Here is a 25,917-nt window from a genome sequence, read left to right on the forward strand (position 1 = left end):
TTTTTTATATATAAAATTTTTATCTTTATTTATATTTTTAATTTTTTATATACTTATTTTTATTTATTTTTCAATATTTATTTTTTAAATATTAATTATTTATATATTTTTTAAATATATTTTTCTTTTATTATTATTTTTTTTATTCCAATATTATTTTTCTTTTATTTTATTATTAATTTTTTTTTTTATCATTTATTTTTCATACAACAATATATATCGAAATTATATATATAGACATTAATTTTACAATCTTTTTGTTATAATTAAAATGAAGAATTTTATTACCAACCTATTAAATTAATTTAAGACTTTTAAAAATGGCGCATAAAATGAAGCATAATAAGCTTAACAATAATTTTAAAATAATACAAATATAGATAAGAAATTTATTATAGTTAAAGGAAATTAAAAAACATAATTAATTTAAAAAATAGAAGAAATAGTATTTTAATCTTAGTTTACATAAATTTCTAAAGAAAAAAAAGATTTTATTGAAGTAATACATTATAAAATAATTAACGAAGAACCAGTTTTAGAAGAGGATTGTAAGAAATTATTACCTAAAATTAATTTTTAAAATTATAATTATTAATAATATAATTAATGGCTAAAATATAAATACAGAATGGAGGCTGAAGATGATATTAAAGTACTTTAAAAAGATGAAATAATAGTTTAGGAAGATACAGGTGAATTAATGAATCGAGAATAATATTTAAAAATAAATAAAAAATGAATAATTAAATATTAACTTAAATAAAGAAAAATTAAAATTATGTATAAATATAAATAAAAGTTAAGAAAATTAAAATATATGCTTTTATTAAATATAATAAATAATTAATAAATAAAATTTAAAAAAATATAAAATACTATTGTATTATTTTTAATTTAATAAAAATAATTATATATTTATTTAATAAGAATATTAAATTATTATTATATATTTATAATATTAAAAATTAATAATAATTTTAATTATTTTTTAGTAAAAATTAATATATATAAGTAAGAAAATTAATTTATAAATAAAATAATTTTAAAATAATAAATAAGTACTTAAAAAATGTTTTGATATATTGATTTATTTATAATTTATGTTTATATAATGTAAAAATGTATTAATTTATACAATAAAATATTATATTATATTTAATATGTATAAATTTAAAAAATAATATATAAAATTATTTAATGTGTTTAATTAATTTTATTAAAATAAAATATAAATATATTTTATTTATTATATTTTTTTAAAATAAATATTATTTATATATCTATTTTATTATTTATATTTTTTTATATTTAAATAATTTAATATTATTTTTATAGTGAAAATAATTATATAATTAATTTATTTTATATATATTTTATATAAAAAAAAAAAAATATATATAATAATTTTTATTTAATATTAAATAAAAATATTTAAATATATATTTTATAATATATTAAAATAAAACTAAAATTATAATAAATATATATCATTATATTTCATTTTTAATATTCATTCTTCGAATTTGTTACCAAATAAAATTTTTGGTGATATCTTATTTTCTTTCATTACGCCAATTATATATTTTTTTTATAAATTTTTATCGAAATAACATTTTTACCATTCATCATATTTAATTTATATAATTTTATCATATCCAAGTAATTTAAGTTATCTATTTTTATATTTATAAAATAAAATATAATCAATTTAAATAAATATACTCTATTCTAAATATATAATTTTTGAAATATTTTAAATTATTATCCTATTCATCTTCGTAATAATGTGTTTCACCATTAACCTCAATGACAATATTATATGGCTTTATAATCATATCAATTTCATAAATTCCTATTAATATATTTTTTTCAATACTGCAATCCGGATTATCAATTTCTCCTAAAAACTAATTTAAATTTTGTTCAAATTTTGATTAAAAAACGCTTCTCTAATTTGATTATTTAATAATTTCATTATAAGTATTATCTTTAACTTTATAAATTTTTATTAATTATTATTATTAACTTTAATTTTCAAAATTAAATTTCCTTACCTAAATTGCATTTTTATACATTTCATATAAAACTTTTAAAAAAGTATCTTTTTCTTATAATTACTTTATAATTTCTTCATTTTAATTAAATATATCTTTTATATAATTAGAATATAATCCATAGGTAATTTATACAATATATATTGAATTTTTATTATTAAAATGTATATTTTCTTCCTAAGAATAAAATTTTAAAAACTAATTTTTTATATAATTTATTTCACTTTATTAATAACATTTAATATTAAGCGTAACAATCCATAAATACCTTAAAATTTGCATAAAACTCATTTATTTTTGTGCATTATTAAGTGCCTAATCAAAAACTTTATATTCTGTTTAATAATTAAATTTTAAATAAGACCAATAAAGATTTGAAATTATATTAGTATGAATTCTAGATTTTAATAAAATATCTTTTTTTATAAAATCCATATAAGAATCTAATAAATATTTATTATAAATTCCATTATTTGATATTTATATCAATAAAGAAGGAATTATTTCTGTTATATAATATATTTCTTCATAAATTAACTATTAGAACATTTTTTATTCTTCTTTTTATAAATAACTATGAAAATTTTAAAATGAATTTTCTTATAAAAACTCATTCAATAAAAATTTTATTACATAAGTAATTTTATATTAATAATATTTTGCTAATTTATGTCTTCCGATAAATATTATTAATAAATAAGGATTTATTATATTATTTTTAGAAAAATCAATATTTAATGCCTCTTTTAAAATAGTAAAATATTATTATTCGCTTTTCTCTTAATAATGTTTTATATTAAATAAATTTATTATATAACTTTAAAATTTTTATTTTTATTCTGGAATTGTCTATTAATTTATTTATCTTATAACTATTTTCTTTTACATTATATTTTTTATGGATTTTATTTCATTTATTTTTTCTTATGTTAAGATTTTCGGTTAAGTTTTTTATTCAGTTAGTATTTGTTTTTGAAAGAAAAATACTTGTTTTTGGAAAATTCGGTTATTATTTAATAATAATGGAATGTATTTTTAGTTGAATAATTTAAGCATTTTTATGTTTTTTTGTTTAAAAAAAATAAAAAAATAAAAATTTTAATCTTAAATTTCTTATTTAAAATTTTTTTTTTTAAAAAAAATAAAATTTAAATTTTTGTTTTAAAACATAAAAAAAAAAACAAAAAAATTAAATAAAAAATGACTTAAAATTTTTAAAATAATTAATTTAATTTCTAGTTTGATGCGCCCACATTTAATAATTTCCAAACAAATAAATAAATTTCTTATTATCACCCAGATTAACCTAAAATAAATCCAGAAAGTCTTTTAGATCAGTGGTTTTTGGAAGAGCATGATTTGGAATAAAAAAATTTAAATAATGAGAATAATTAAGAAAAAAAAACGAAATAAATTAAAATATTAGAAGATAAAAAAACTGAAAAAAAATAAAAAGAAAATAATTAAAATAAAGGAAATAAAATAGTTTTGAATTAAATAAAAATAATGAAAAGGTATAATTTTAATAATTAAAATGCTCGCTAAAATAAAAATAAAAAAGAGTAAACTAATAATATTATTTTAGCTTAAAAAAATTAGTAATAATAAAAGATTAATTAATCTTTTGAAAAATAAAATGATTCCAAATAAAATAATTATTATAAATTACATCATTCAATTGATAATTATATGAATTTTGAAAAATAATGGGAGAAATAAAATAAAGTTAAACTTTATATGCTTAATACTAATTAAAGAAAATAAATTAAATAAAGTTATATGTAAAAAAATAAAGAGAATTGAATTTATTTTTATAATAAAATTAAACAAATATATAATATAAAAAAGAGATAATTTATTAATAAAATATATATAAAAAAAATTGATATTATGTTTTTTATAAATAAATATATGTAATATATAAATATTATTTTTTTTGAAAAAAAAAAAAAAAAAATTAATAATTTTTATAAAATATATAAAAAAGTGAAAATGACAAATATAATTTTATTTTGAAGTGAAAAATAAGATATAATATTAATTTAAAAATATTGTAATTTAATCTTTATTTGACAAAAATATTAATTAAACAAAGAAAATATAGAATTAAAAAAGAAAAAGAAAAAATAATATACATATGTAAGACAAATTAATTAAAGAATTGAATCTAGAAAATTAAACTATAGATCCTTAGGAAGCTAAAAAAATATATAATTCTTCGAAAGTAAAAATATAAATTCTATCATTTTCATTTATGTTATTATTTTCTGCATTTAACTCTGCATAAAATTTAGTAGGAACATTATATGAAAATTTAGAATATAATAATTTAGGCTTAATATCTTTATTAGTATTATATGCAGTATTCGCAATAGCATGCTTGTTTGCAAAATATATAATAAAAAAACTTTCATTTAAAATAACATTCATATTAAGTTCTATGGGATACAATTTTTATTCTGCGTCTGGAATATGGGTATGCTTATGTTATAAAGAAAATTCTAAAAGTGGAGTATGTTCAACTGAAGTTATTTATTTTATTGTCCTTTTAAGCGCTTCTTTATGTGGAATGGCTGCATCTACTATATGGGTAATAAACTATATATATAATATTAAAAATTATATAAAAATTATATAATATAAAAAATATTAAATAAAAATAAAAAATATATAGGAATAAATATGTATATATATATATATAAAAATCATATATATAAATATAAATAAAACTATAAATATATATATAAATATAATAAATATATATTATATATTATATAAATATATATATATATTTATATATCTATTTATATTTATATATTTTATATATATATTTAATATAGATAGCTTAAGGTAGTTATATAGATACATTATGTATAAAATCAAGAGAAATGAGAGGAAATTTATTTGGAATATTTTGGGCTATTTAATAATCATCTCTTATTGCTGGAGCTTTATTAGGATCTTTTGTTCTTAAATATTTAGATAATCTTTATTATTTTATTATTATGACATCTTTGGGATTAGTTGCTACATTATTTTTTTTTCTCTTGCCTAATGTATAATAATAAAACAATGAAGAAACATAGCCTATCAAATAATAAATAAGTAATGTATTTAAACTTATGATGGGAAAAAAAGTAAGACCTTTTATTCCTTTTATGGTAATGGCAGGAATTATTGTTGGATTTTATTCTGGTTTCTTGAATAAACTTGTCGAAAACTCAATGGGATTTTCCGATTATCCTTTAAATAAAAATGAAAAGGATGATTTAAGTCAAAATTTATCGTATGTATTAATTTCCTTAGGTGTTTTTGAAATATTTGGAGGTATTATTTCTGGAAAACTAGCTGATAAATTTTGTGTTTATAAATTAGCCACTTTAGGTACTTTATTATGTCAAGGAGCTTTATTATTATGCTTTTTAGGATTATTTACTAAGAGTTATTTTGTTTGTTTTGTTATTGCTTCTTTTTGGGGATTTTGTGATTGTTATTTTTAAAATATGACTTCTGTAATTGCTTCTAAAGATTATGAAGGATAAATGGAAATATTTTAAGTTTTTAGAATAGTATTATCTTTTTCTAATGTGACTTTTTAAATTGTCAATATTCTTCTTTAAAACTAAAATCCATATATTTTATGTATGATTGTTATGTTAGTTTAAATGGTTTCTAATTTTGCTACAATTTTCTTCTAAAAAAATAATATAAAATTAAATTAATAAAACTGAAATATTCTAAAAATATATTTTAGATTAAATAAAAAAGCAGCAAAATTGATACTATTTTATTTAAAATTTTTTTTTTTTTTTTTTTTTAAAATAATTTTTTTTTTTATTATTATTAATTTATTTTTTTATTTAAAAATTAATCTTTATATGTTTTATTATTAAAAAACTTTAATAATTTAAATTTAACAAAAATAATTAATTAGTTTTTCAAACTTTTTTCATTAATTGATATAAATCTTATATTTTTTCAATAATTAAAGACTCTAAATCAATATTACAGTCAATCTATTAGAGATAAACCTTAATACCATGCAATAATAACTCAAACCAATAATCATCTAAAACAAACCAGACTTTCATCGCTTAAATATCCCATACAGATAAATAAGCTGGAATAATATCATTAATAATTAATTAAAAGCAATTTCCTAAAATTCTAAAAAATATAAAAAAATAAAAAAAAATAATAAAAAAAAATAAAAAAATTACCCATTTGTTATATATTATAAATTTTTTACATCAAATTAACTATATTAATGTACTTATTCATTGATAATTTCATATTAAATATCGATAATTTTTTAAATGCAATCACTAGGTAGTTATTAAAAAACTGAATTTTTAACTTTATAAATAATTTAAATAAGTTCGATTTTATTTTCGATTTCTTACATATGTAAATTACCAAACTATTAAACAAAAAGAACCTCATTAATACAAATTTAAAATGAATTAAAAAACTCAGTATTTAAAACATATTTATTATATTTAAATTCGTTCAATACATTAATATATTCTTTATTATTATGTGGTAAAATTAAAAAATCGATAATTTCTTAACAAAAAAGCAACAAATTTTATACACTTATTCTATTATTATTTATCAAATTATACACAAAAACTTTTCTTTACATTCTCAAATACACATCTTTAATAATACTTTAAACAGACTGTTAATTTTCGAGTATTTTTTAATAATAAGGGGGAGCATAAACTATGAAAAATCTAAATTATTCAAACCTAAATAAAAAATAACATTAATTTATATTTTTCCATCCAAAAGTTTTAACCTATTCTTAAAAAATGAATTTAAATTTAAAAAAATCTAAATAAGAAAATTCATATTATTTAATATTTTTTAATTTTTCTTTATTAAATATAGTAGGATCAATTAAAATCACCTTTAAAAAATCCAAAACTAATCCAAATAAATTCTCATCTAAAAAAATTCTCTTACTCTCCAAAATTTGTAATAAGATTTCATCTTTTTATTATATATATAATTATATATTTTATAAAATTTTCTTTAAATTATCCTCCCCGCCAATTTCTTCTAAAATACTCATCGAAATCATCACATTATCTATATTTTATATCACATTAATACATTTTTAAATAACCTAAGGTTATACATTTTTTATTTATTCTAATTAAAATTTTAGTAAACCAACTATATATAAATAATGGAACCTTCCTAAACATAAATCTCTAAAATTATTTCTCATTTCCTAACATATTTATTATTAATTACTTATGTTTCTATCTAGTAAGCTTATCAAGAACTTTTTAAATATGATTTTATTTATTTTAAAGTGTTCTCCTTTTTCATATATTTTATAAAAGTTTTCGAGTATGTTTTATAATATATCCTCTCCTCCTATTTATTCAAGTAAAGATAAACTAAAATTTTTATTTTATAATAAAGGAGGTAACTTTTATTTATTATTATTACTAGGTAATATTTAACTTAAACTTTCTAACTAAATATTGTTAATAGTTTATCTTTTTATTTAGACATATTTATAACTGGGAATAGATACTAAGCTTTTGCTTGGTTGTTTAATTTATTAAGATTAATCATTATCTAGTTTTGGAAAAGAAATAATTTTTTAAGAAATTTAAGAATTTTATTAATCATATTATTGTTCGAGAAATTCAAAGTAAGAATTTTAATTATGAGTCATTTTCCTATTTAATATATCAGTTTGATGTGAATTCTAATGCTCACGAATTTGATTTTTGTTTATATTATTTATATTAATTTCAGAATTAAAATAATCATATGGGATTTAGATACTAATGTAATAAGTTTTAAGTTTTTTTTTGTTTAGATATATCACTTAATTTTTTATATTAATTTTAAATACTAATTTTTGGTAGATCTTAATAAAATAATTATTAATTACTTTTTGGATATTAATATTATTTTTCCATTAATATATATATATATATATATATAATATATGTATATATTTTTATAAATATATAAAATATATATTTTTTATTATTTTTTTTGTTTAATTTTTTAATTATTATCATTCGTATAAAAATATATGGTAATTATATGGTTATAAATAAATTTTCTTTAATATATTTTAGTTGTTATTTTATTATTTTTTGCTTATTTTTAAATAAATATTTATTTTAAATTTATTATAAATTTACTTTATGAAATAAAATTTAAATTTTTATGTAAAATATTATTTTTTAACTTTATATTAAATTATATTTAAGTTAAGTTTTTATAATTCTTTAGTTTTTTTTTTCTTTAAATCTATTAATATGTATTATGTAAAAAACAAATATAAAAATTACATAAAACATTTAAAATTTTTACATTTTATTTCAATTATATGGATTTTTCCTTTTTGATAAAATATCCACTTTTTAATTAAAATTATATTTATTATGAAATAATAAATTATTTCTATTTTAAAAAATTCAAGAAAAACATTTTTTAGTTTATTTGTTCTAAGTTTTTAATTTATTTTTTAAAAAAAAAATAAATATCTTATATATTAAATAAAACATAGAAAAATAAGTTTTAAAAAATAAAATACAAAAAAAAATCTTTGTTTATAAAATATTTTAAAAATAATTATTTAATAATTATATTCAGTTTAACTTGTTAATATTTTTTCCACTAGTTAAATTAATTATATTCAAATTAAATAATTCGCACTTATATATATAAAATTAAATAAAGATTATTAGTTTTCTTAAAATACAATAATAAAAATAATTAAAAAATTTTTATATAAAATACAAGTACTTAAAAAAAAAATTAAACTTAGGATAAATTTTGAATTATATTATGTTTTTCAATTTAGCTAACGAAGTAGAAGAAAATCCCTTTGAGTTTTCAACAAATTTAATATAAACGCAAAATAAAATTATAACAATAATAAAAACCTTTAATATAAAAGTAAAAAAATAATAATTTTTATTAATATAATAAATTCAAATAACTATTTATATATTATTATTATTGCTTTGTTTAAAAATAATAATATTAATATAAGTAAGACGAAAAAAAAAAAAAAAAGTAACAATACATTAAAGAAAATAATAAAAAATATAAAAAATTTAATTAAATATAAAAATTAAAATATAATAAATATATATAAAATAAAAAGAAATGTTAAAAATATAAGGCATAAATAAAAAAAAAATATATCCTGTTTATATTTATATTATGTATATTGTATAAATATATTCAAAAAATTATATATTTTATGATAATAATTATTTATTATATAATTTTATATATTATATATAAATATTTTATATGATATATTAGAATATTTTATTTAATATTAAATATAAAAAATATTTATTATAATATTTCTAATAATAAAAAATTAATATTAAATATTTTATTTTTAATATTTAATATAATAAATTTGATATTAATTAAATATATTTATTTATTTTGATATTTTATTTTATTAAAAATTAATTAAATATATATATATGTTTATATATTTATTTAATTAATAATATTAAAATATATATATATTTTTAAAAATTTATTTTTTAATATTAATATTTTATATTTATTATTATTTATATTTAATATTAAAAATATATTATATTTATTATATATTATTTTATATTTAATATTAAAAATATTCGATATTTAATATTTAATATTTTTTTTTAATATTTAATATCTATTTTTATATTTTTTTCATATATATATATATTTATTTTTTTATTTATACTTTTTTTATTTTTACTCAAATAAAAAATTTTTAATCCTATAAAATTCATTATTATTTTGAATATATTACATATTGAACTTTTACTTTTTTGCAATAATATATTCTTAAATACTCCTAATATTAATAATTAGTTATAGAATTATATATTAATTGTTTCTATTTATTTGTTATTAAATATATGTTTTTATGTTTTTTGTATTTAATACTTATAAAAATATTAAACATTAACTATAATTATAATTTTTTTTTATAAATATTTTAAATATTTTTATACATAATTAAAGTTATAAAATAATAACTTATAATAAAAAGGATTATATTAGTTCATTTTTTTTATAATAATTTCATTTTTTTAATATTTTTATATCATTTTTAAAAGATTATTATTTAATATTTTTATTAATATATATCTCTATATTATTTATTTTATTTTAATATTTTATATTTTAAAGAATTCTTTTATTACATATTATTAATTAATGAATAATAAAAAATTATAAATATTTATTAAATTCTAATCAAAAGATTTAATTAAAAATAGAAATATACTATTGTATATCTTTTTATAATTATATATTTAAATCTTTAATTAATTTTATTATTATCATAAAATATTTAAAAAAATAAAAGATAATATTTATTTTTTCAATAAATATATAAATAAAAAAAATATTTTTTTTAAATCTTTATATAAAAATAAAATAAAAATTATTTATAAATATAATTAAATAATCAATCTATATAATTCTATTAAAAATTTTCATTTATAAAATCTTAAATAGAAATTCCTGTAGGTCCATTAAAAACTCTATATACAATATTTGAAATAGATTAAAAAGCACTATCTAAATCATCATTACTTAAACTAGAAACAAAAGTTCCTTCGTGTGTTTCTCTACATAACCCAATAAGATTATTTTTTGAATTATAATCAAGTTCAATTCCTTTTTTATTTTATTATAAAAAAATAATTAAAAATTAACCAATAATCATTAAATTAATATCTTTATTTTAATTTAATAAATCAACTATTTTTTTTTATTTAATTTTCGAAATATCTGCATCGTCACTATCAGTAATAACTACAATCCATTTTTAATGGTTTTTCTATTCAACTTTTTAAAATAATCTAATTCCTTCATAAATACTCATATATAAAGCTGGTTCTCCATATCCAACATAATTTACACTATCCTTAATAAACTCTTTCAAAAATCGATCGTTCTTACTTTTCTCGCTTAATTCGAAAATAACATGTGCATTCTGATCAAAAGTTATATAACCAAATCTATCCTCTGCTTATATAAATCTGTTTATATTTTAATTAATTATATGTTATTTTCTTTTCTTTTAAATATATTTATTTACTTATTATATATTCTTAAAAAAGATTATATTGCTTATTATTTTTTATTATTTTCTTCCATTGATTAACAAAAGTTTATTATAAATACTAAGTCTTTTGATATTTTTCTTTCATATCTTTATAAAAGTTCGAGTACTTTAGGAGCTTAATTTAATAAATTAAACTATTCTAAAATTTCTTTTATATTCTGTAAATAATTATACCTTTTACAATATTAATATTTTCAAAAATTAGATATGAAAATATATATATGTATATTTTTTTATGTAAATTCTTTAATATATACTATTATTTAAAAAAGTATACCTAAATGCAGGATCATATCTTTTACCAAGTCTAAGTCCTTAAATAAATTATTTAAAAGCATTTTTATACCAACCAGTTTGTTTGAAAAACATAGCATAGTGAAAATGTACTCTTTAATTCATCATTTCTGGATTTTCAATTTAATTTTTCTCCTCTTCAGAAAGAAATTTATAAATTTTTTCATAGAAATTGTTTTATAACTTTATAAAAATTTATAAATAAAATCATTAAAAAATAAAATACTTCATCAGCAACTGACTAATAACTTAAAGCTTTATCAAAATCTTCTTCATTTTTCGTAAAATTAGCCCTTTCTAAATAAACAGCACTTAATCTAGAATATATAGTAATAAGTCTACACAGACTAATATGTGTTTAATTTTTTTTATCTAAAACAGCAACCATTTTAAATCTTTATTTAAAAAAAAAAAATGGTAAAAAATAAAAAAAAAAAAATACTTATCAATAGCTAATTCCCATAATTATTTTGAGAAATTTTTATTTTTATTTTTCTCACTATCTGCATATATACTATATGCATTAGCAATTTAATAACATCTATCTGCGTATATTTACTCAAGTATAATAATCTAATTTTATGAATATTTTGCTTTTTTCTTAGTTTAATCCTATTATTTCTAAACTGCATTACCATCCAGTTAAGAAATATCAAATTCTAAAACAGTTTCCGGCCTTAAATATAAATCATTTGAAAAAAACGAGAATTTTTTATTTTTATTTAATGATTTCCATCCATTTACCGGTTTTACCTTATAAAAAATTTCCAAAAAAAAATTATTATTCCCAAAATCTCCTTATTAAATAAAATTCTAAATAACTTTTTCGATTTTCTATTCAATTACCATTAAAGATTAATTATAGCAAATAATAGTCTCATTATATCTCTAATTTTACATATGAATATTCCCCATATTATTATACGCAATCCCAATACCTTTTTCGAACCCTTTTTTCTTAAAATGTGCCAAAGCATTACTTAGTCTTATTAAAATCTAAGAGTCTTCGCCTTAATAGTAATTATTATCTGAATATTTTAAAGATAAATTCATTTCATTACATACTGAATATAAAACACCACTTTCTATATTTTTTTAAACAAAATTACTCATAATTTCGACTTCTAAATCTCCTTTAGTAATTTAATCTAATTTTATTGATAATTCATATAATTATCTTATTATATTCTTAGAATGTCTCATTAATATATTCCCGATTCCAAAAAGACAAAAAAGAGCAAAAGTAATACACAGACCAAATAAAATAGTTATTTATTAAGAATTATATTCTTCGATTTTTATTAATAATCTAAATAATTTTAATTTAAAGAAACTGAACAAACTTATAAAATTTCTTCTATTTTTTCGCTGCAAAGTACCCATTCTTCATTCTACAATTATTATAAGTATTTTTTTTATATTTTTTGATCTTATTTTTTTCTTTTGGTTATATTTCCTAATTATAAAATATAAATTTAAAGCTCATTTTAAATTTCTAAAACAAGCTTCTTTTATGATTTTTAATATCCTATTTATAATTAATAATATATTTTTTACATATATTATTCTTCTAAAGAAAATTAAAGACAAACTATAGCACAAAAACCGTAAAAATTACAATTTTAATTATCCTTGTTTCCATGAAAGAAATAATCGTAAAAAATACACATAAACTCTATTTCTAATCTATTTTCTTGAAATTAAATGTAAATTTTTTCATATGAATTCCTTTCTGGAGTATTTTTGAAAAAATCAACTGCTTTTTTAAATAAATTATCCTATTAAAAATCCCAATTTTTGTTTTTGGAAAATTTCTTGTCTTTTTTTGCTGGAAATTATACATAAATTCTCTCTTAAACTTCAAAAAAAAACACGCTTTTTAATAAATGCTAATTAGTCTCGAAAATTCCTCTTAAAAAAATTAATATTTAAACACTAAATTTTATCATCTGTTTTTCATTTTAAGAAAGAGGTTATATCGGTCCTGCTTTATACCACATAAACGATTCTAAAGAATATTAGGTAGTAGAACTTATTCCTTTTATATTTAAATTATTATCGTATATTTGACTTGCATTTTACATATATTCATCTAATCTATCTTATGATTATATCTAAAAAGATTATTAAATTGAAAATATAAATGATTCTGTAAATTTTTTTGATGATATTAATGATAGTACAAAAGGTTAAATGTGGTTTAATAATGTTTGGACTGCATTTTAGTTTATTTATGGTAATGATGAATCTGCTTTTAGTTTTAAGTTTTCTAAATTGCAAGAAATTTCGGTAAGAATTCTGGTAAAATATAGAGAAACAAATATTGAAATGAATAAAAAGATAAAAGATATAGTAAGTACTTTTTTCTTCATTTATTTTTTTGTAAATTAATTGTTAATAATTAATTTTTTTTAATTATTATTATATTTTATATATTTGTTTAAATTAATTTAATATTTTTTTTAAAAAAAAAACAAAAAATCATGTATCCTCAATTAATTTCAATAATAAAAAAATTTTTAATATATATTTATATGTATATATTAATATATATATATATATATATATAAATATAAATTCATATAAATATATTTATATTTATAAATATATTTTTTTATTTATTTTTTTATTGATTTTTTTTTTAATTATGTTATCATTATATAGTTTATATTATATTAATTTTTTTTTATTAATTATAATACCAATTAAAATATCAAAAAATATACTTTAATATATAAATTTAACTAGTTTATTTTATATTTTAACAAAAATAAATATAAAAATTAACATATATTTATCGAAATCTTGCTTTAAATTAAAAGCATAATAATAAATGGAAAGTAATTAAAATATTTCCCCATTAAAAAAAATAAAGCTATATTAATAATTTTCCTTGGTAAAAGAATTCCGAAAATCCCTCAAAAACACCACATCTTAATCATTTCAATAAAAATCTAACCACAGTGATTAATCGTTTTAAAAAGTAAAGAGTAGAAATCAGAATTAATTTAAAACATCCCTAATGCAAATCCGTCCCACTAAAATATACGATTTTTTAAAAAGTTAAGACAAAAAATACTTTAATCAATATATAATGGAAATAAATAAAAATATGTAGAATTTATAAAAGCAAAAAATTAAAAGAAATACCAAAAAATCTTCTATTGATTAAATTCAACAATTGGAAATCCAAAAAAAACTAACGAGATAAAACAGTTTAGCAATAACAGCATATATATAAGCCTATACATTATAAACACCCTCTTTATAAATCCCTAATATATAAATAATAAACGAAATAATAACCTTTTAATTTAAAAGTAAATGCCAATTTGGACTTAAAAAAGCTCCGAATAGAAAATACTATAATTGTATAGAAAAAAAATAAAAATAATTTGCAATTTGTATATATTAACTTGATTCTTCAACAATTGATGAATGGAATTGTATGTAGGAAATATTCGCATACAAAAACGGGAATTAAAATGGGATTTTAGAAATTTTAGAAAAACCTTCTGTTTATGAAATGAGACCTTTGGAAAACACATATTTATTAAAAACAGAATAATTTGAGATTTTAGATAATATATTATTAAGAAGATTTAAATAGAATGAAAAATATAAAGAAAATGAACTTCTTTACATATATATATAATTAATAAAAAGCATTTAGGAAATAGAAATACATGGATATTATTTTGACAAAATTGATTGTGAAAATGTGTGTTTTTGTCCAGATAATAATAATTATAAGTTTTTGAATGAAATAAGGAAGAAAGAAGAAAATAAATTATATTAAGAGGATTTGGGGATGTGTTTTTTATTTATAAAGTATTTAATTATTCCAAGTAATAGGACTCAAAGTGTTATTTAAAAAGCAATAAAAAAAAGCGAAGAAACATAATAAGATGAGATTTCATCGAAAATAATTAATTTTTTATTATAAAAAAATAATTAATATTCCTTAGAAAATATAGAGGATTAATTTTTTTTAAAAGAAAAAAATATTTTTTAATAACAAAAAAATACTTTCGATGAAAAATATAGATAAGATTCTACTAAAATAGAAGATTAAATCCTCGATTTTTTTTTTAAAAATCTATAAATAGCATTTATTTATAAATCAATTTTTATTTGGGAAAAAGCCACTTTTTCATTTTTTTAAAATCTCGAAATTATAAAACAGCTAGGAAATTAAATTGATTTTAAAATAGTTCTTGAAAATATTAATTAAATTTGGCAATGTCTATTTTTTTAATAATAATATGAATAAGCTTTTGAATATAATCAAACATACTTTTCTAATTCTATAAATGTACTTCCATATGATTATTTTTTAAGTGGAAAACTTAAATGGATGTTAAAAATGCACTCAGAAGCTTCTAACGATTTTGACAAAGCATTATTAGGGGCTTAGGATTTTGAAAAAGTTAAAATTTTGTTAGAGCTAGGTGATTTCTTTCCTAATGACAATTAATAATATTATAAATATGCAAATGATATTCTTAATAATATGGACCCCTAATTAGAAGACGTAAAAGAATTAACAGAGAAATTAAAAATTAAATAAAAATTATAAAATAAATTATGATAAAAATAATAAAATATAATTAATAATAATATAAAAAAAATTATAAATTTCATAAAAATAAAAGTGATACTTGAAAAAAAAAAAATATATAATATATATATATATATATATATATATATATATATATACATATATATAAAATACTATATTTATTTATATTAATAAATAATATGAATACTAAAGCTACCTAATAATAATAAAATTAAGACGAAGAACCCTAGTGGACAACTAAAAAAATAAACCAGTTCATTATCGTAAACCATCTATTAGGAAAAGGTGCTTTCGCGAAAGTTTATAGAGGTTTTTTCGAACAAGATGAAAATAAACATGTTGCTGTAAAAACACTTTAAATAAAAGCAATGAAAGATTTTGCGAATGTATTTGATTTTATAAAACGAGAAATTTTCAATTTATAAATGCTAGATTCCCCTTTTATTGTAAAATTATACGATATAGCCCGTACATAAAATAATCTATATATGTTTTTAGAATATTGTTAAGATGGAGATTTAAAATAATATTTAAAGAAAAAATAAGGTTATAATATATATATATGTATATATAAAAAAAAAGCTAAAAAGATAGAAGACTTACAGAAAATGAAGCTTTAATATTTTTAATATAAATAATAAATGCATTTAAATAATTAAGAAAAAACAATATAATACACAGGGATATAAAACCAGCAAATATACTTTTAAACGATGGAATTGCAAAAGTAACAGATTTTGGATTTTCAAGAGTTATCGATGATGATTATCCTATATTAATGTCAAGATTGGGACCTCCTTTATATATGGCTCCTTAGATCTCAGAAGGGATACCTTTTAGCTATAAGAGCGATGTATGGAGTGTTGGGATTGTTCTTTATGAAATGCTTTATGGTTTCACACCCTGGAGTGCAACAAATTAAACTTAATTATTAATAAATATAAAAACAATTGCTTTAAAATTTCCAGAACATCCTAAAAGATAAAAAGTATTTTTAAAAAAATAATATATAGTTATTATTTTGTGTATTTTAATTAAAAACTAAAAAACAATATATAGAAATAAACCAATATCGATTTTTTTAATATTAAATTTAAATTTCGTTAAATTTTATTATATTTTTAATACTAATAATTTAATGAAAAATAAAACAAAAATATATATATATATATATATATATATATATATATATATATATATATATTATATATATATATATATATATATAATTACTTTTATTTATACATTTTTTATTATTATTTCTATAGCAATTAAAAATTCTAATTAGAAATATGTTATAATACGAAGAATATGATAGAATTTCATGGGAAGAAGTATTCTAATTTGAATTCATATAGATATTAGAATAATAAAATATATATAAACCTATTTAAAATTTTGAAGTAAGTTTAAATTTAAACGAATTATATATAAAAAGAAATTTAGTAGCTGGTTATTTTTCATTAAATACAGATTAAAATATAATGAAAAATTAAAATAATATTAATGAAAATTAAATAGTAAATTAATTTCCTGAAAAAAATAAAGAAGCATTAAATTAAATAATTCAATAATAGAAACATAATGATTCTATTAGAAAAACAATTCTTAAAATAAATGATTATTTTCTTTATGAAAGAAATATATCTTTCTTTTGTAATTTTGTTATTTAAAAATGTGTTCTTTTATTTAATGAAGGAAAATTTCCTGTTTAACCTGATCTTTATTTTAGACTTTGCTTTTGTATTTCGAAATATTAAAATATTTAATTAGTTAATATTAATAGTTTTCTAAAAAGTACCAAATCGGATACATTTGACTAATAAATGTGGATAATTTATCTTAAATCATAAGAATATTCTAAAACTTTAGGAGTTATTAAAGCTGATATTGCTTTTTCAACTAATATTTTCGATGAGCTTTATAAAAAAACTAGCGAATTAATTAATATAGAAATTTAATAATAAAATTAATAATTAGATAAAATTTAAAATTTGAAAGATTTTTTGACAATTTTAAACAAAAATTTCGAGATGGACGATAATTTCAAAAATAACATGAAAAAAACACTTTAAGAAGTTAAAAAAGAACTAAAAAATATAATTTCTTTTTCCGAATAAGAAACATTAATTTTAGCCTCTTTAATATTTATTTGTGCAAATCCATATTAGAAATTTTGTGATATAAAATTCGATTTTAATAAATTTTATGAAGATATAGAAAATACGAAAATCGAAGATTTAAAAAAATAAATATTATTATAATTAGAATGAATATTTTTTTTTTATTTATTTTTTTTAAATTTTTTTCTTTTTATTTTTATTAAATTTTTTCTTTTTATTTTAAGTAATTTTTCTTTAATTTTATTTTTTTTGAATTTTTGAATTTATTTTTTATTTTTGAGTAAATATAAATAATACTATAAATATTAATTTTTTATAAAATTAATTATAGTAATTTTTTATATTTTTTAATTATTTATATGATCAATTTAAATAAAAATATTTTTTTTTTAATATACATGTTCTTTTTTTTATTTTTGTTCATTTTTCAATATTTAATATTTCACATAATTTTGTTATATATTTTACTTTTATTATATCTTTTTTTTTATATTCCATATCTATTTATAATACTTAATTGATTTACTTTTTATAAAAAAAATTTAAAAATATATAATTTTTAAAAAGTAAAAATATTACATTTCTACATAAATAACATTAATTTGTTTATTTCCAAACTTCTAAAGAACATTAATAACATATTCCTTTTTTTTATAAAAAATATATAAATAAAAAATAAATTTTTTATAATATACCTCCATGACCACAGTCCATAAAAAGCGAATCCTATTCTTAATTAAAACAAATTAAACAAAGTTATGCATTTTAATCACTTTAAATTTCAGTTTCTTTTTATAAAATATATAATATTTTTAAAAATAATATAATTTTAATTTTTACAATCTTAATTTATTTGAGTTTTATTTTAATTATTTTATTATTCAACTTTGTTTTATTAATTATCTTTATTTTAATCATTATCTTTATTTTAATCTTTATACTATTCATTATTTATTTCTTTATTTTAATTTTTATCTTCATTTAAAAATTTATCTTTTTTATCTTTATCATATTATTTATAAAATATATTTTTATCACTATTTATTTATCTTATAACAGATTATTTTTAATAATTAAGACAACAATCAGAATTAATCTTTAAAAATTATTTAAATACTAAATTATATATATAAATTTTATATTTACTTTATTATTATTTTATTTCATTTATTTATCAATAAAATTTATTTTTTAAATAAAATTATTTATTAATTGATTTCTATTTTTAGTTTAAACACTAGAGATGGTAATATCTTCACTTTGTTAATCAATATTATTATTATTAATTGTTTATTATATAATTGTATTTTAAATATTAGTATTAATAAACTAAGCATCTGTCTAATTATTATATTAAGAATTAACAATTTCATCTTTTTAATATTAAGCATTACATTTATTTAGATCACTTCTATTAGTATTAAATAATTCTTAAGTATAATATTTAAAATAAGTAGAAGATAATCTTTGCTTTTATATAATAAAATTATGATATAATATTTATTTATATTAATTATTTATTAAATACTAAAAATTTAGGAAATTCAGTTTATTTAATTCTTTTAAAAAAATATGTAATTTTTTTTTTTTTTTTTTTATTATTATTATTATTATTATTATTATTATTATTATTATACATATAATTAATTTTATATATTTATTTAACCATATTATAAATTTTAATTATCTTATTCTTCTTCTATATACACATTTTCAATAAAACCTCTATTTTTTTATATAATTTTATATTAATTATTTTTTTCAATATAATTTCAATAAAAAAAAAAATTATCTAATATATGTATTTACTTAAAGCATTTTTTTATGTACATAGATGATATAATAGTATAAAAACAAAAACATGCATTAAAAGAAATAGAAATTTCTAGTTAATCTAAAACATTTATATATATTAATTTATATAATATAATATATTATATAATATATATATTTATGTATATATATATATGTATATATATATTTTTTAAAATTATAAGTATTACATTTATCTTCGAATTCTAAATAATCTATTATACCTTATACAATAAAATAAATATTTAAAGTATTTCCAACAATGACACTAAACACCCAAATTATTGCTAAAGCTTTTTAATTAAAAAATAATTTAAAACTTAAAATATATTATAATAGTAATAGTAATTTAATAAACTTTCTTTTCTTTAATTTTTATCAATTATTGCTTTGCATATTTTATTTAAAATCATCAAAACAAATCCTACTAACATACTAGAGTGAATAGAAAAAAATATCCAAAAAACCCAAAAAACCTCTTTCCAATTCCAACTTATATACCTCTCTAGTTTTAGTGCAATATTAATAATTTAAACACATATAAAAAGTCTAAAAATTATAATAAGCTAAAAATAAATATAAAATAATAAATAAGTACAAGATGAACAATAGATATAGAATCATTATTCTTTTTATTCATATAATAAATAATAAATCTAAAAATGCATGATAATAAAATAGGTATTGTTACATATAAAAGCGAAAAAGAAAACAAATTAAAATAGAAAAATGAAAATATAGATGATAAAATATACATAAAAATTTCCAAAAATTTTAACTTGAATAAAAAAACATTTTATTATCTAAAAATATAAATATAAATATAAATATATAAATATATATATTTATATAAACATATTTATATTTTTTATACATAAACATATTTATATTTTTTAATATATAATTACACATCATCTAAATTATGATATTGAATTATTTTTGATAATTTATAGAATTGAAAAACCACAAAACTCATAATAGGGAAAGCAAAATTTATATTTTCTTTAATAAAACAAAGAATTAAAAACAGAAATATAATATGTATAAAGATTAAATTAGTAATCTATTAAAAAAACCATTTGTTAAACAATTTATTTTCATTGCAATAAGTACTAGATTCATATCTTTAAATTTCTTATTATAATTACTATTCAAATGTTCTGTTTATATTATTTTATTAATTCTATTCTATATTTTAAATTTATTATTGAAGAATATTATTCTCAATGTTTTAAACGTTTATTCTTTAATCATTTATTTATTCTATTTAATATATATTTTGTTAATTATTTATTTCTTAATTATTATTATTTATGATTTCGTTGTTTTAAATGTTTTATTATTAATTTCTTTATTACATTCTTATTGACATTTATATTTCTTCCTAATAATCATTATCTATATCAATTTAATGATTTATCTCTTGAACTTGTTAATGATTATTCTAATTGTTTTATTGTCTATTTTACCATAAAATAATATTAATGTTTTATATTTATTCTCTAGAATTATTTGCATTATTTTAATACATATCATCTAAATGACTCATACTTTGAGAATCTTTTATTTTTTTTATTTTTATTATTAAAGTTTATTATTTTTTGATAATAATATTTACTTATCTAAGTTGTTTATAAAATATCATTTGATTATTATACAATATCCATTCTCTTTTAAATGTTTTGTTTTTAATATTTTTACTTGAATAAAGTTTAAGTTTAATGTTTTAAATTTTATAAAATACTAATATATATATATATTATTATTTATAACACTATTTTTTAATAACTGTTAATATTATTATTTTAGTTATTTAAGATAGTTTTTTATTTAATAAAGCAATTTAAATAATTTTCTATATAATTTATAAAAAAATTAATTGTTATTTTTTTTAAAAAAAAATATTTTTTAGATTAATATTTCTTTATATGTTTACATAAAATATATATTATTTTTTTAAATTTAAATATTTTATTTTTTTAGTTTATCAATTATATATTTTTTATATTATTAACATTATTAGATTTAAATTAATTACTATAAAAAATACATAAATTTAAGTATTTTTATGAGCAATCTTTTTATAAAATAATAATATTAATAAATAAGTCATTAATTCTATAGTACATAATATAAAATATTGATAAAATTAAATTTGATTTTTATTATTATTGATATAATAGAAATAGTAATTATATAATTGTATATATTTAATAAATAAATATTATTTTAATTTAAAAATTATTTATAAAACATCTATTATAATTATTTATATATTATTAAATAATTTATTTATTATTATTATTATAATTTTCATTATTTTACTTTTTTTTTTATTATAATTCTATTCAAAAGCTTTTTTTATCAAATTATAATCTTAAATTAAATATTTAATATAAATATAAACTGCATTATAAAATAATATAATATCAATTTTACCTTTTTATAAAAAACGCATAAAACTTTATTTTATAAATAGTAATAAATCTCATATAAAAAATATTTTATATTAATTTAGTATTTAAAAAAATACCCAAAAAAAGATTAAAAAGAACAATATTAATATTTATAATGTATATATTTATTTATTTATTTTTATAAAAATAAAATTTAAAAATAATAAAATATCTAATTTTAATAAAAATGTAAAAAAATATAATAGGAAGATTAGAAAAAGATAAAACTATTTTTTTTAATTGTGACATTTAACAGGGTTTTAGAAAACACATTTTCAAAATCGAACATGTAATAAACACAGCCCGTTAAATGGCCTAAATAGCAAACATAATGAATATTCCAATTTTAGAAACAATCCAAAATAAGCGTGTATTTGGTGACACAGTGGAGGAATTATCAAAAGACATACCTACACATTTATCAGCTAAATATGAAAAAAGTACATTTTCAATGTTAAATAAAGACACATAATAGTTTTTGGATAAATATCAAGAAAGAAAATAAGCTATATTATATGGATAAGAAACACATATATGTGTACAATAAACATGCTTGGATTTATTACAAAAAGGATTTTAAGTGTTTTTACTTACTGATGGGATTTCTAGTATGAATTAAATTGATAGATTAACTGCTTTTTAAAGAATGTAATAGGCAGGAGCTCATTTAACTACTTTTCAAAGTGCAGTTTTTGAACTTATAGGAAATTACGAAGATCCAATTTTTAAATAAATTTTGCCAATTTTGAAAATGAATGTTAAGGAAGAAGAAAGACTAACTTTTTCTACTTTATGAAAACATAAATTAATATATATATTTATATTTTAGAAATTCATTTATATTAATTTTTTAAAATATATAGAATAAATATTTTAGTTTTTGAAAATAAGACTTATAAACATAATTATTTTATTATTTTATTTATAAAAAAAATATAATTAATATTTTATATATTGTAAATATTTTATTTTTTAATTATTAATTTATTTTATTTTTTAATAATAAAAAAATAATACACAATAATATACTTAAATATTATATTAATTATTTAATTAAATAAACAAAAAACAATAATAAAAATTAAACATTCCCATATATGTCAAACCCTGAAAATAAATAAATAAATGAAAAATCCACCCTATTCCGCCACGATGACTAAAAAAAGCCAAATTCAGATGATGACATAAATAAATGGTGGCCTATTTTCGGTCGAAAATCAACGAATTCAAATGAAAGTACTAAAAACACTTTTTGGTTAAAAAACACATAAAAACTTACCCTAAACGACATCACATTTAATGAAGATTTAGTTGGTTCAAATTTAGAGATTGATGATGAAGGGATAGATTTAAATTTAAAATCAAGTATAAAAAATAAGCATATTTTATCAAATTTTTTAAGTAGAATCAGTAAGAAATAAAAAAACTCAAAAGAATATGAATACAAATTAATAGGAAATTATTTAGTATATTATAATAATAGCAAAAGTAACATATTCAAAGGGTATATTATATTAGATTAGAATATAGTAATAGAAAAAAAAACAATAAAAGGGAATACTTACAATATTTATTATATAGAGTTTTTAAGGGATGGAAATGTTCGAAAACTATATTCAAAATAATAAGAAATTATTAATAAATGGTATACTGAAATGAGATAGATGTGCATTTTATAAAATTTTAATAATAATTATGTTTTATAGGAAATTTTAGGAACAGGTTCATTTGCCGTTGTATGTAAAATTTCAAGAATTATAGATTAAAAAACTTTTGCAGCCAAAATTATTAAATTAGAAAAATTATAAGAAAACAAACATAAAGAAAAATTTTTTGTAATAAATAAATATGCTTTTAGTTATTATATATTTATAAAAAAGAATATGTTAATTAATGAATATAAAGCCCTTAAAAAATGCAGGCATAAAAATATTGCAAAATTAGAAGAAGTTTATTAAGAATAAACATAATTAATTTACGTTACTGAATATATATAAGGAGGTGAGCTCTACTAAAGATTAAAAAAAATCAAAAATTTTAAAGAAGAAGATGCTGCTATGATAATTTATAATATAACATAAGGTTTATAATATATGCATAAGTAAAAAAATTAAAAAATATAAATATAAATATATATATATATATATATATATATATATATATATATATATATATATATATATTTATAATAAAGTCAATAATTAGTCCATCGAGATTTAAAATTGGAAAATATTTTATTAGTAAATCATATAGATTTAGATTGTAAAATTATAGACTTTGGTTTTGCTGAAAAAATAAATTACTAAAAATTAGAAAGTAGGGCAGGAACACATGGTTTTCTACCTCCTGAACTATTTAAATTACAGCCCTATACAGAAAAAGGAGATATATTTAGTTTGGGTGTTATTTTATTTTGTTTATTGAGTGGTTAGTCTCCATTTAAAGGTAAAACAAGTAAAGAAGTACTTGAAAATAATAAAAAATGCAAAATTTCTTATGATTCTGATATATGGATTAAAATAAGTGATGAATCTAAATATTTATTAAAAAAAATGTTAGAAGTTGATCCTAATAAAAGGTTTAAGTGTAACGAAATTCTAAAATCTAAATGGTTAAGGAAATACATTTTAAATAATTCTTAAAGCTTGAAATCATCTACACATAATAAAACAAAAAATTCGTTGAAAAATGTCTATATAAAAATAATTTTTTTCTATTTTTAACAATTAAAAATAAAATAAAATATAAATTTAGTAAAGTATTACATTAGATGAAGAAAATAAATCTATAGATTTTAATGAAGGGTTAACAGATCTAAATAGTACTATATTAAATATATAAACTAATAATATTAAATCTTTCTATTGTAAATCTTATAAGTCTTTAAAAAGCCACTAGTCAAATAGTTAAGAATCAGATAATGATTTTAAAGTTTCAAAAAATTTTAATAATAATAAGGATGATATTAATTTATAAATTGAGGATATAAAAGCAGATGATTAATGTAATTTAAATTAAAAATTATTACTTTTGTTTACTCCTTAAAAAAAATTCATTAAATCTTAAGTCTGGAAATATTAATAGTAAAAATTTATTTGATAAGCATTATTTTTATATATATAAAATAAGAGAGTATTATGTAATTTATTTATATTTTTTTGTTTTTTGTAAAATACTATTTATATTTAAATTAATTTTTATATTAAATCTATAATAAAAAATTTATAATATATATATAATTATGTATATATATATATATATATATATATATATATATATATATATATATATATATATATATCTTATTTTGAAATTTAATTTTTAATTTTAAAAATTTATGAAACTATTAAATTTTTATATTATTAAATAAAATTAAACTCATAAAAAATATTATTTTTAAATAAAATATATAAATTTAAAATATTCTAATTAAAATATTTACTCAGTTTTTTAACTATTTTAAAAA

At 15.3% G+C, this 25,917-nt stretch overlaps 6 protein-coding genes across 6 annotated transcripts, besides 71 other annotated features; 4 read left to right on the top strand and 2 right to left on the bottom strand. All coding sequences in view use genetic code 6, as the record gives it.

The window, feature by feature from the left end:
* The first annotated feature begins 29 nt into the window (after positions 1 to 29).
* Positions 30 to 88: a microsatellite.
* Positions 41 to 147: a microsatellite.
* Positions 61 to 109: a microsatellite.
* Positions 96 to 185: a microsatellite.
* Positions 129 to 189: a microsatellite.
* Positions 163 to 203: a microsatellite.
* A 791-nt stretch (positions 204 to 994) lies between these two features.
* Positions 995 to 1,035: a microsatellite.
* Positions 1,036 to 1,206: 171 nt separating this feature from the next.
* Positions 1,207 to 1,292: a microsatellite.
* Positions 1,291 to 1,351: a microsatellite.
* Positions 1,352 to 1,364: 13 nt separating this feature from the next.
* Positions 1,365 to 1,465: a microsatellite.
* Positions 1,466 to 1,690: 225 nt separating this feature from the next.
* Positions 1,691 to 1,735: a microsatellite.
* A 2,393-nt stretch (positions 1,736 to 4,128) lies between these two features.
* Positions 4,129 to 4,174: a microsatellite.
* Positions 4,175 to 4,191: 17 nt separating this feature from the next.
* IMG5_180170 (major facilitator superfamily protein, putative) lies at positions 4,192 to 5,834 on the top strand (the record flags this gene model as incomplete). Its single annotated transcript, XM_004027554.1, has 3 exons — positions 4,192 to 4,644; positions 4,895 to 5,438; positions 5,809 to 5,834. 3 exons carry the CDS (start codon positions 4,192 to 4,194, stop codon positions 5,832 to 5,834), a joined length of 1,023 nt encoding a protein of 340 aa, XP_004027603.1.
* Positions 4,658 to 4,715: a microsatellite.
* Positions 4,668 to 4,692: a microsatellite.
* Positions 4,676 to 4,715: a microsatellite.
* Positions 4,708 to 4,841: a microsatellite.
* Positions 4,735 to 4,885: a microsatellite.
* A 5-nt stretch (positions 5,835 to 5,839) lies between the features above and the next one.
* Positions 5,840 to 5,896: a microsatellite.
* Positions 5,858 to 5,920: a microsatellite.
* Positions 5,921 to 6,007: 87 nt separating this feature from the next.
* Positions 6,008 to 6,688, bottom strand: IMG5_180180 (hypothetical protein). Its single transcript, XM_004027555.1, has 2 exons — positions 6,275 to 6,688; positions 6,008 to 6,221 (listed from the first exon to the last, which is right to left on the bottom strand). The coding sequence occupies exons 1-2, from the start codon at positions 6,540 to 6,542 to the stop codon at positions 6,142 to 6,144; spliced, it is 348 nt and encodes a 115-aa protein (XP_004027604.1). The 5' UTR covers positions 6,543 to 6,688; the 3' UTR covers positions 6,008 to 6,141.
* Positions 6,223 to 6,271: a microsatellite.
* Positions 6,224 to 6,270: a microsatellite.
* Positions 6,224 to 6,271: a microsatellite.
* Positions 6,233 to 6,270: a microsatellite.
* Positions 6,689 to 8,001: 1,313 nt separating the features above from the next.
* Positions 8,002 to 8,063: a microsatellite.
* Positions 8,002 to 8,070: a microsatellite.
* A 1,057-nt stretch (positions 8,071 to 9,127) lies between these two features.
* Positions 9,128 to 9,218: a microsatellite.
* Positions 9,138 to 9,200: a microsatellite.
* A 106-nt stretch (positions 9,219 to 9,324) lies between the features above and the next one.
* Positions 9,325 to 9,382: a microsatellite.
* Positions 9,383 to 9,473: 91 nt separating this feature from the next.
* Positions 9,474 to 9,587: a microsatellite.
* Positions 9,474 to 9,600: a microsatellite.
* Positions 9,483 to 9,679: a microsatellite.
* Positions 9,529 to 9,775: a microsatellite.
* Positions 9,595 to 9,743: a microsatellite.
* Positions 9,596 to 9,714: a microsatellite.
* Positions 9,601 to 9,738: a microsatellite.
* Positions 9,615 to 9,646: a microsatellite.
* Positions 9,622 to 9,732: a microsatellite.
* Positions 9,704 to 9,752: a microsatellite.
* Positions 9,748 to 9,802: a microsatellite.
* Positions 9,775 to 9,805: a microsatellite.
* A 716-nt stretch (positions 9,806 to 10,521) lies between these two features.
* Positions 10,522 to 12,681, bottom strand: IMG5_180190 (hypothetical protein; the record flags this gene model as incomplete). The annotated part of the gene is made up of 6 exons (XM_004027556.1): positions 10,522 to 10,733; positions 10,938 to 11,098; positions 11,462 to 11,661; positions 11,705 to 11,873; positions 11,921 to 12,051; positions 12,325 to 12,681. 6 exons carry the CDS (start codon positions 12,679 to 12,681, stop codon positions 10,522 to 10,524), a joined length of 1,230 nt encoding a protein of 409 aa, XP_004027605.1.
* Positions 12,682 to 13,022: 341 nt separating this feature from the next.
* Positions 13,023 to 13,727, top strand: IMG5_180200 (hypothetical protein). The gene has a single exon (XM_004027557.1). The coding sequence runs from the start codon at positions 13,183 to 13,185 to the stop codon at positions 13,546 to 13,548; it is 366 nt and encodes a 121-aa protein (XP_004027606.1). The 5' UTR covers positions 13,023 to 13,182; the 3' UTR covers positions 13,549 to 13,727.
* Positions 13,728 to 13,898: 171 nt separating this feature from the next.
* Positions 13,899 to 13,945: a microsatellite.
* A 52-nt stretch (positions 13,946 to 13,997) lies between these two features.
* Positions 13,998 to 14,076: a microsatellite.
* Positions 14,001 to 14,088: a microsatellite.
* Positions 14,086 to 14,122: a microsatellite.
* Positions 14,087 to 14,132: a microsatellite.
* Positions 14,133 to 15,465: 1,333 nt separating this feature from the next.
* Positions 15,466 to 15,506: a microsatellite.
* Positions 15,507 to 16,037: 531 nt separating this feature from the next.
* Positions 16,038 to 16,114: a microsatellite.
* Positions 16,049 to 16,116: a microsatellite.
* Positions 16,074 to 16,112: a microsatellite.
* Positions 16,117 to 16,153: 37 nt separating the features above from the next.
* Positions 16,154 to 16,207: a microsatellite.
* Positions 16,208 to 16,239: 32 nt separating this feature from the next.
* Positions 16,240 to 18,333, top strand: IMG5_180210 (protein kinase domain protein; the record flags this gene model as incomplete). Its single annotated transcript, XM_004027558.1, has 3 exons — positions 16,240 to 16,606; positions 16,651 to 17,048; positions 17,329 to 18,333. 3 exons carry the CDS (start codon positions 16,240 to 16,242, stop codon positions 18,331 to 18,333), a joined length of 1,770 nt encoding a protein of 589 aa, XP_004027607.1.
* Positions 17,217 to 17,288: a microsatellite.
* Positions 17,538 to 17,590: a microsatellite.
* Positions 17,539 to 17,578: a microsatellite.
* A 1-nt stretch (position 18,334) lies between the features above and the next one.
* Positions 18,335 to 18,379: a microsatellite.
* Positions 18,336 to 18,442: a microsatellite.
* Positions 18,337 to 18,381: a microsatellite.
* Positions 18,359 to 18,419: a microsatellite.
* Positions 18,426 to 18,463: a microsatellite.
* A 509-nt stretch (positions 18,464 to 18,972) lies between these two features.
* Positions 18,973 to 19,011: a microsatellite.
* Positions 18,974 to 19,016: a microsatellite.
* A 36-nt stretch (positions 19,017 to 19,052) lies between these two features.
* Positions 19,053 to 19,166: a microsatellite.
* Positions 19,167 to 19,348: 182 nt separating this feature from the next.
* Positions 19,349 to 19,392: a microsatellite.
* Positions 19,349 to 19,395: a microsatellite.
* A 64-nt stretch (positions 19,396 to 19,459) lies between these two features.
* Positions 19,460 to 19,488: a microsatellite.
* Positions 19,489 to 19,778: 290 nt separating this feature from the next.
* Positions 19,779 to 19,818: a microsatellite.
* A 269-nt stretch (positions 19,819 to 20,087) lies between these two features.
* Positions 20,088 to 20,164: a microsatellite.
* Positions 20,165 to 20,534: 370 nt separating this feature from the next.
* Positions 20,535 to 20,569: a microsatellite.
* A 233-nt stretch (positions 20,570 to 20,802) lies between these two features.
* Positions 20,803 to 20,827: a microsatellite.
* A 1,425-nt stretch (positions 20,828 to 22,252) lies between these two features.
* Positions 22,253 to 22,297: a microsatellite.
* Positions 22,298 to 24,115: 1,818 nt separating this feature from the next.
* On the top strand, positions 24,116 to 25,141 carry IMG5_180220 (protein kinase domain protein; the record flags this gene model as incomplete). The annotated part of the gene is made up of 2 exons (XM_004027559.1): positions 24,116 to 24,552; positions 24,646 to 25,141. Coding segments are annotated over 2 exons (933 nt in total), but the record flags the coding sequence as incomplete, so codon positions are not given.
* Positions 24,569 to 24,639: a microsatellite.
* Positions 25,142 to 25,674: 533 nt separating the features above from the next.
* Positions 25,675 to 25,752: a microsatellite.
* The last annotated feature ends 165 nt before the right edge of the window (positions 25,753 to 25,917 follow it).

The sequence above is a fragment of the Ichthyophthirius multifiliis genome, assembly GCF_000220395.1.
Source record: "Ichthyophthirius multifiliis unplaced genomic scaffold scaff_1120509251315, whole genome shotgun sequence".
NCBI lineage: Eukaryota > Ciliophora > Oligohymenophorea > Hymenostomatida > Ichthyophthirius > Ichthyophthirius multifiliis.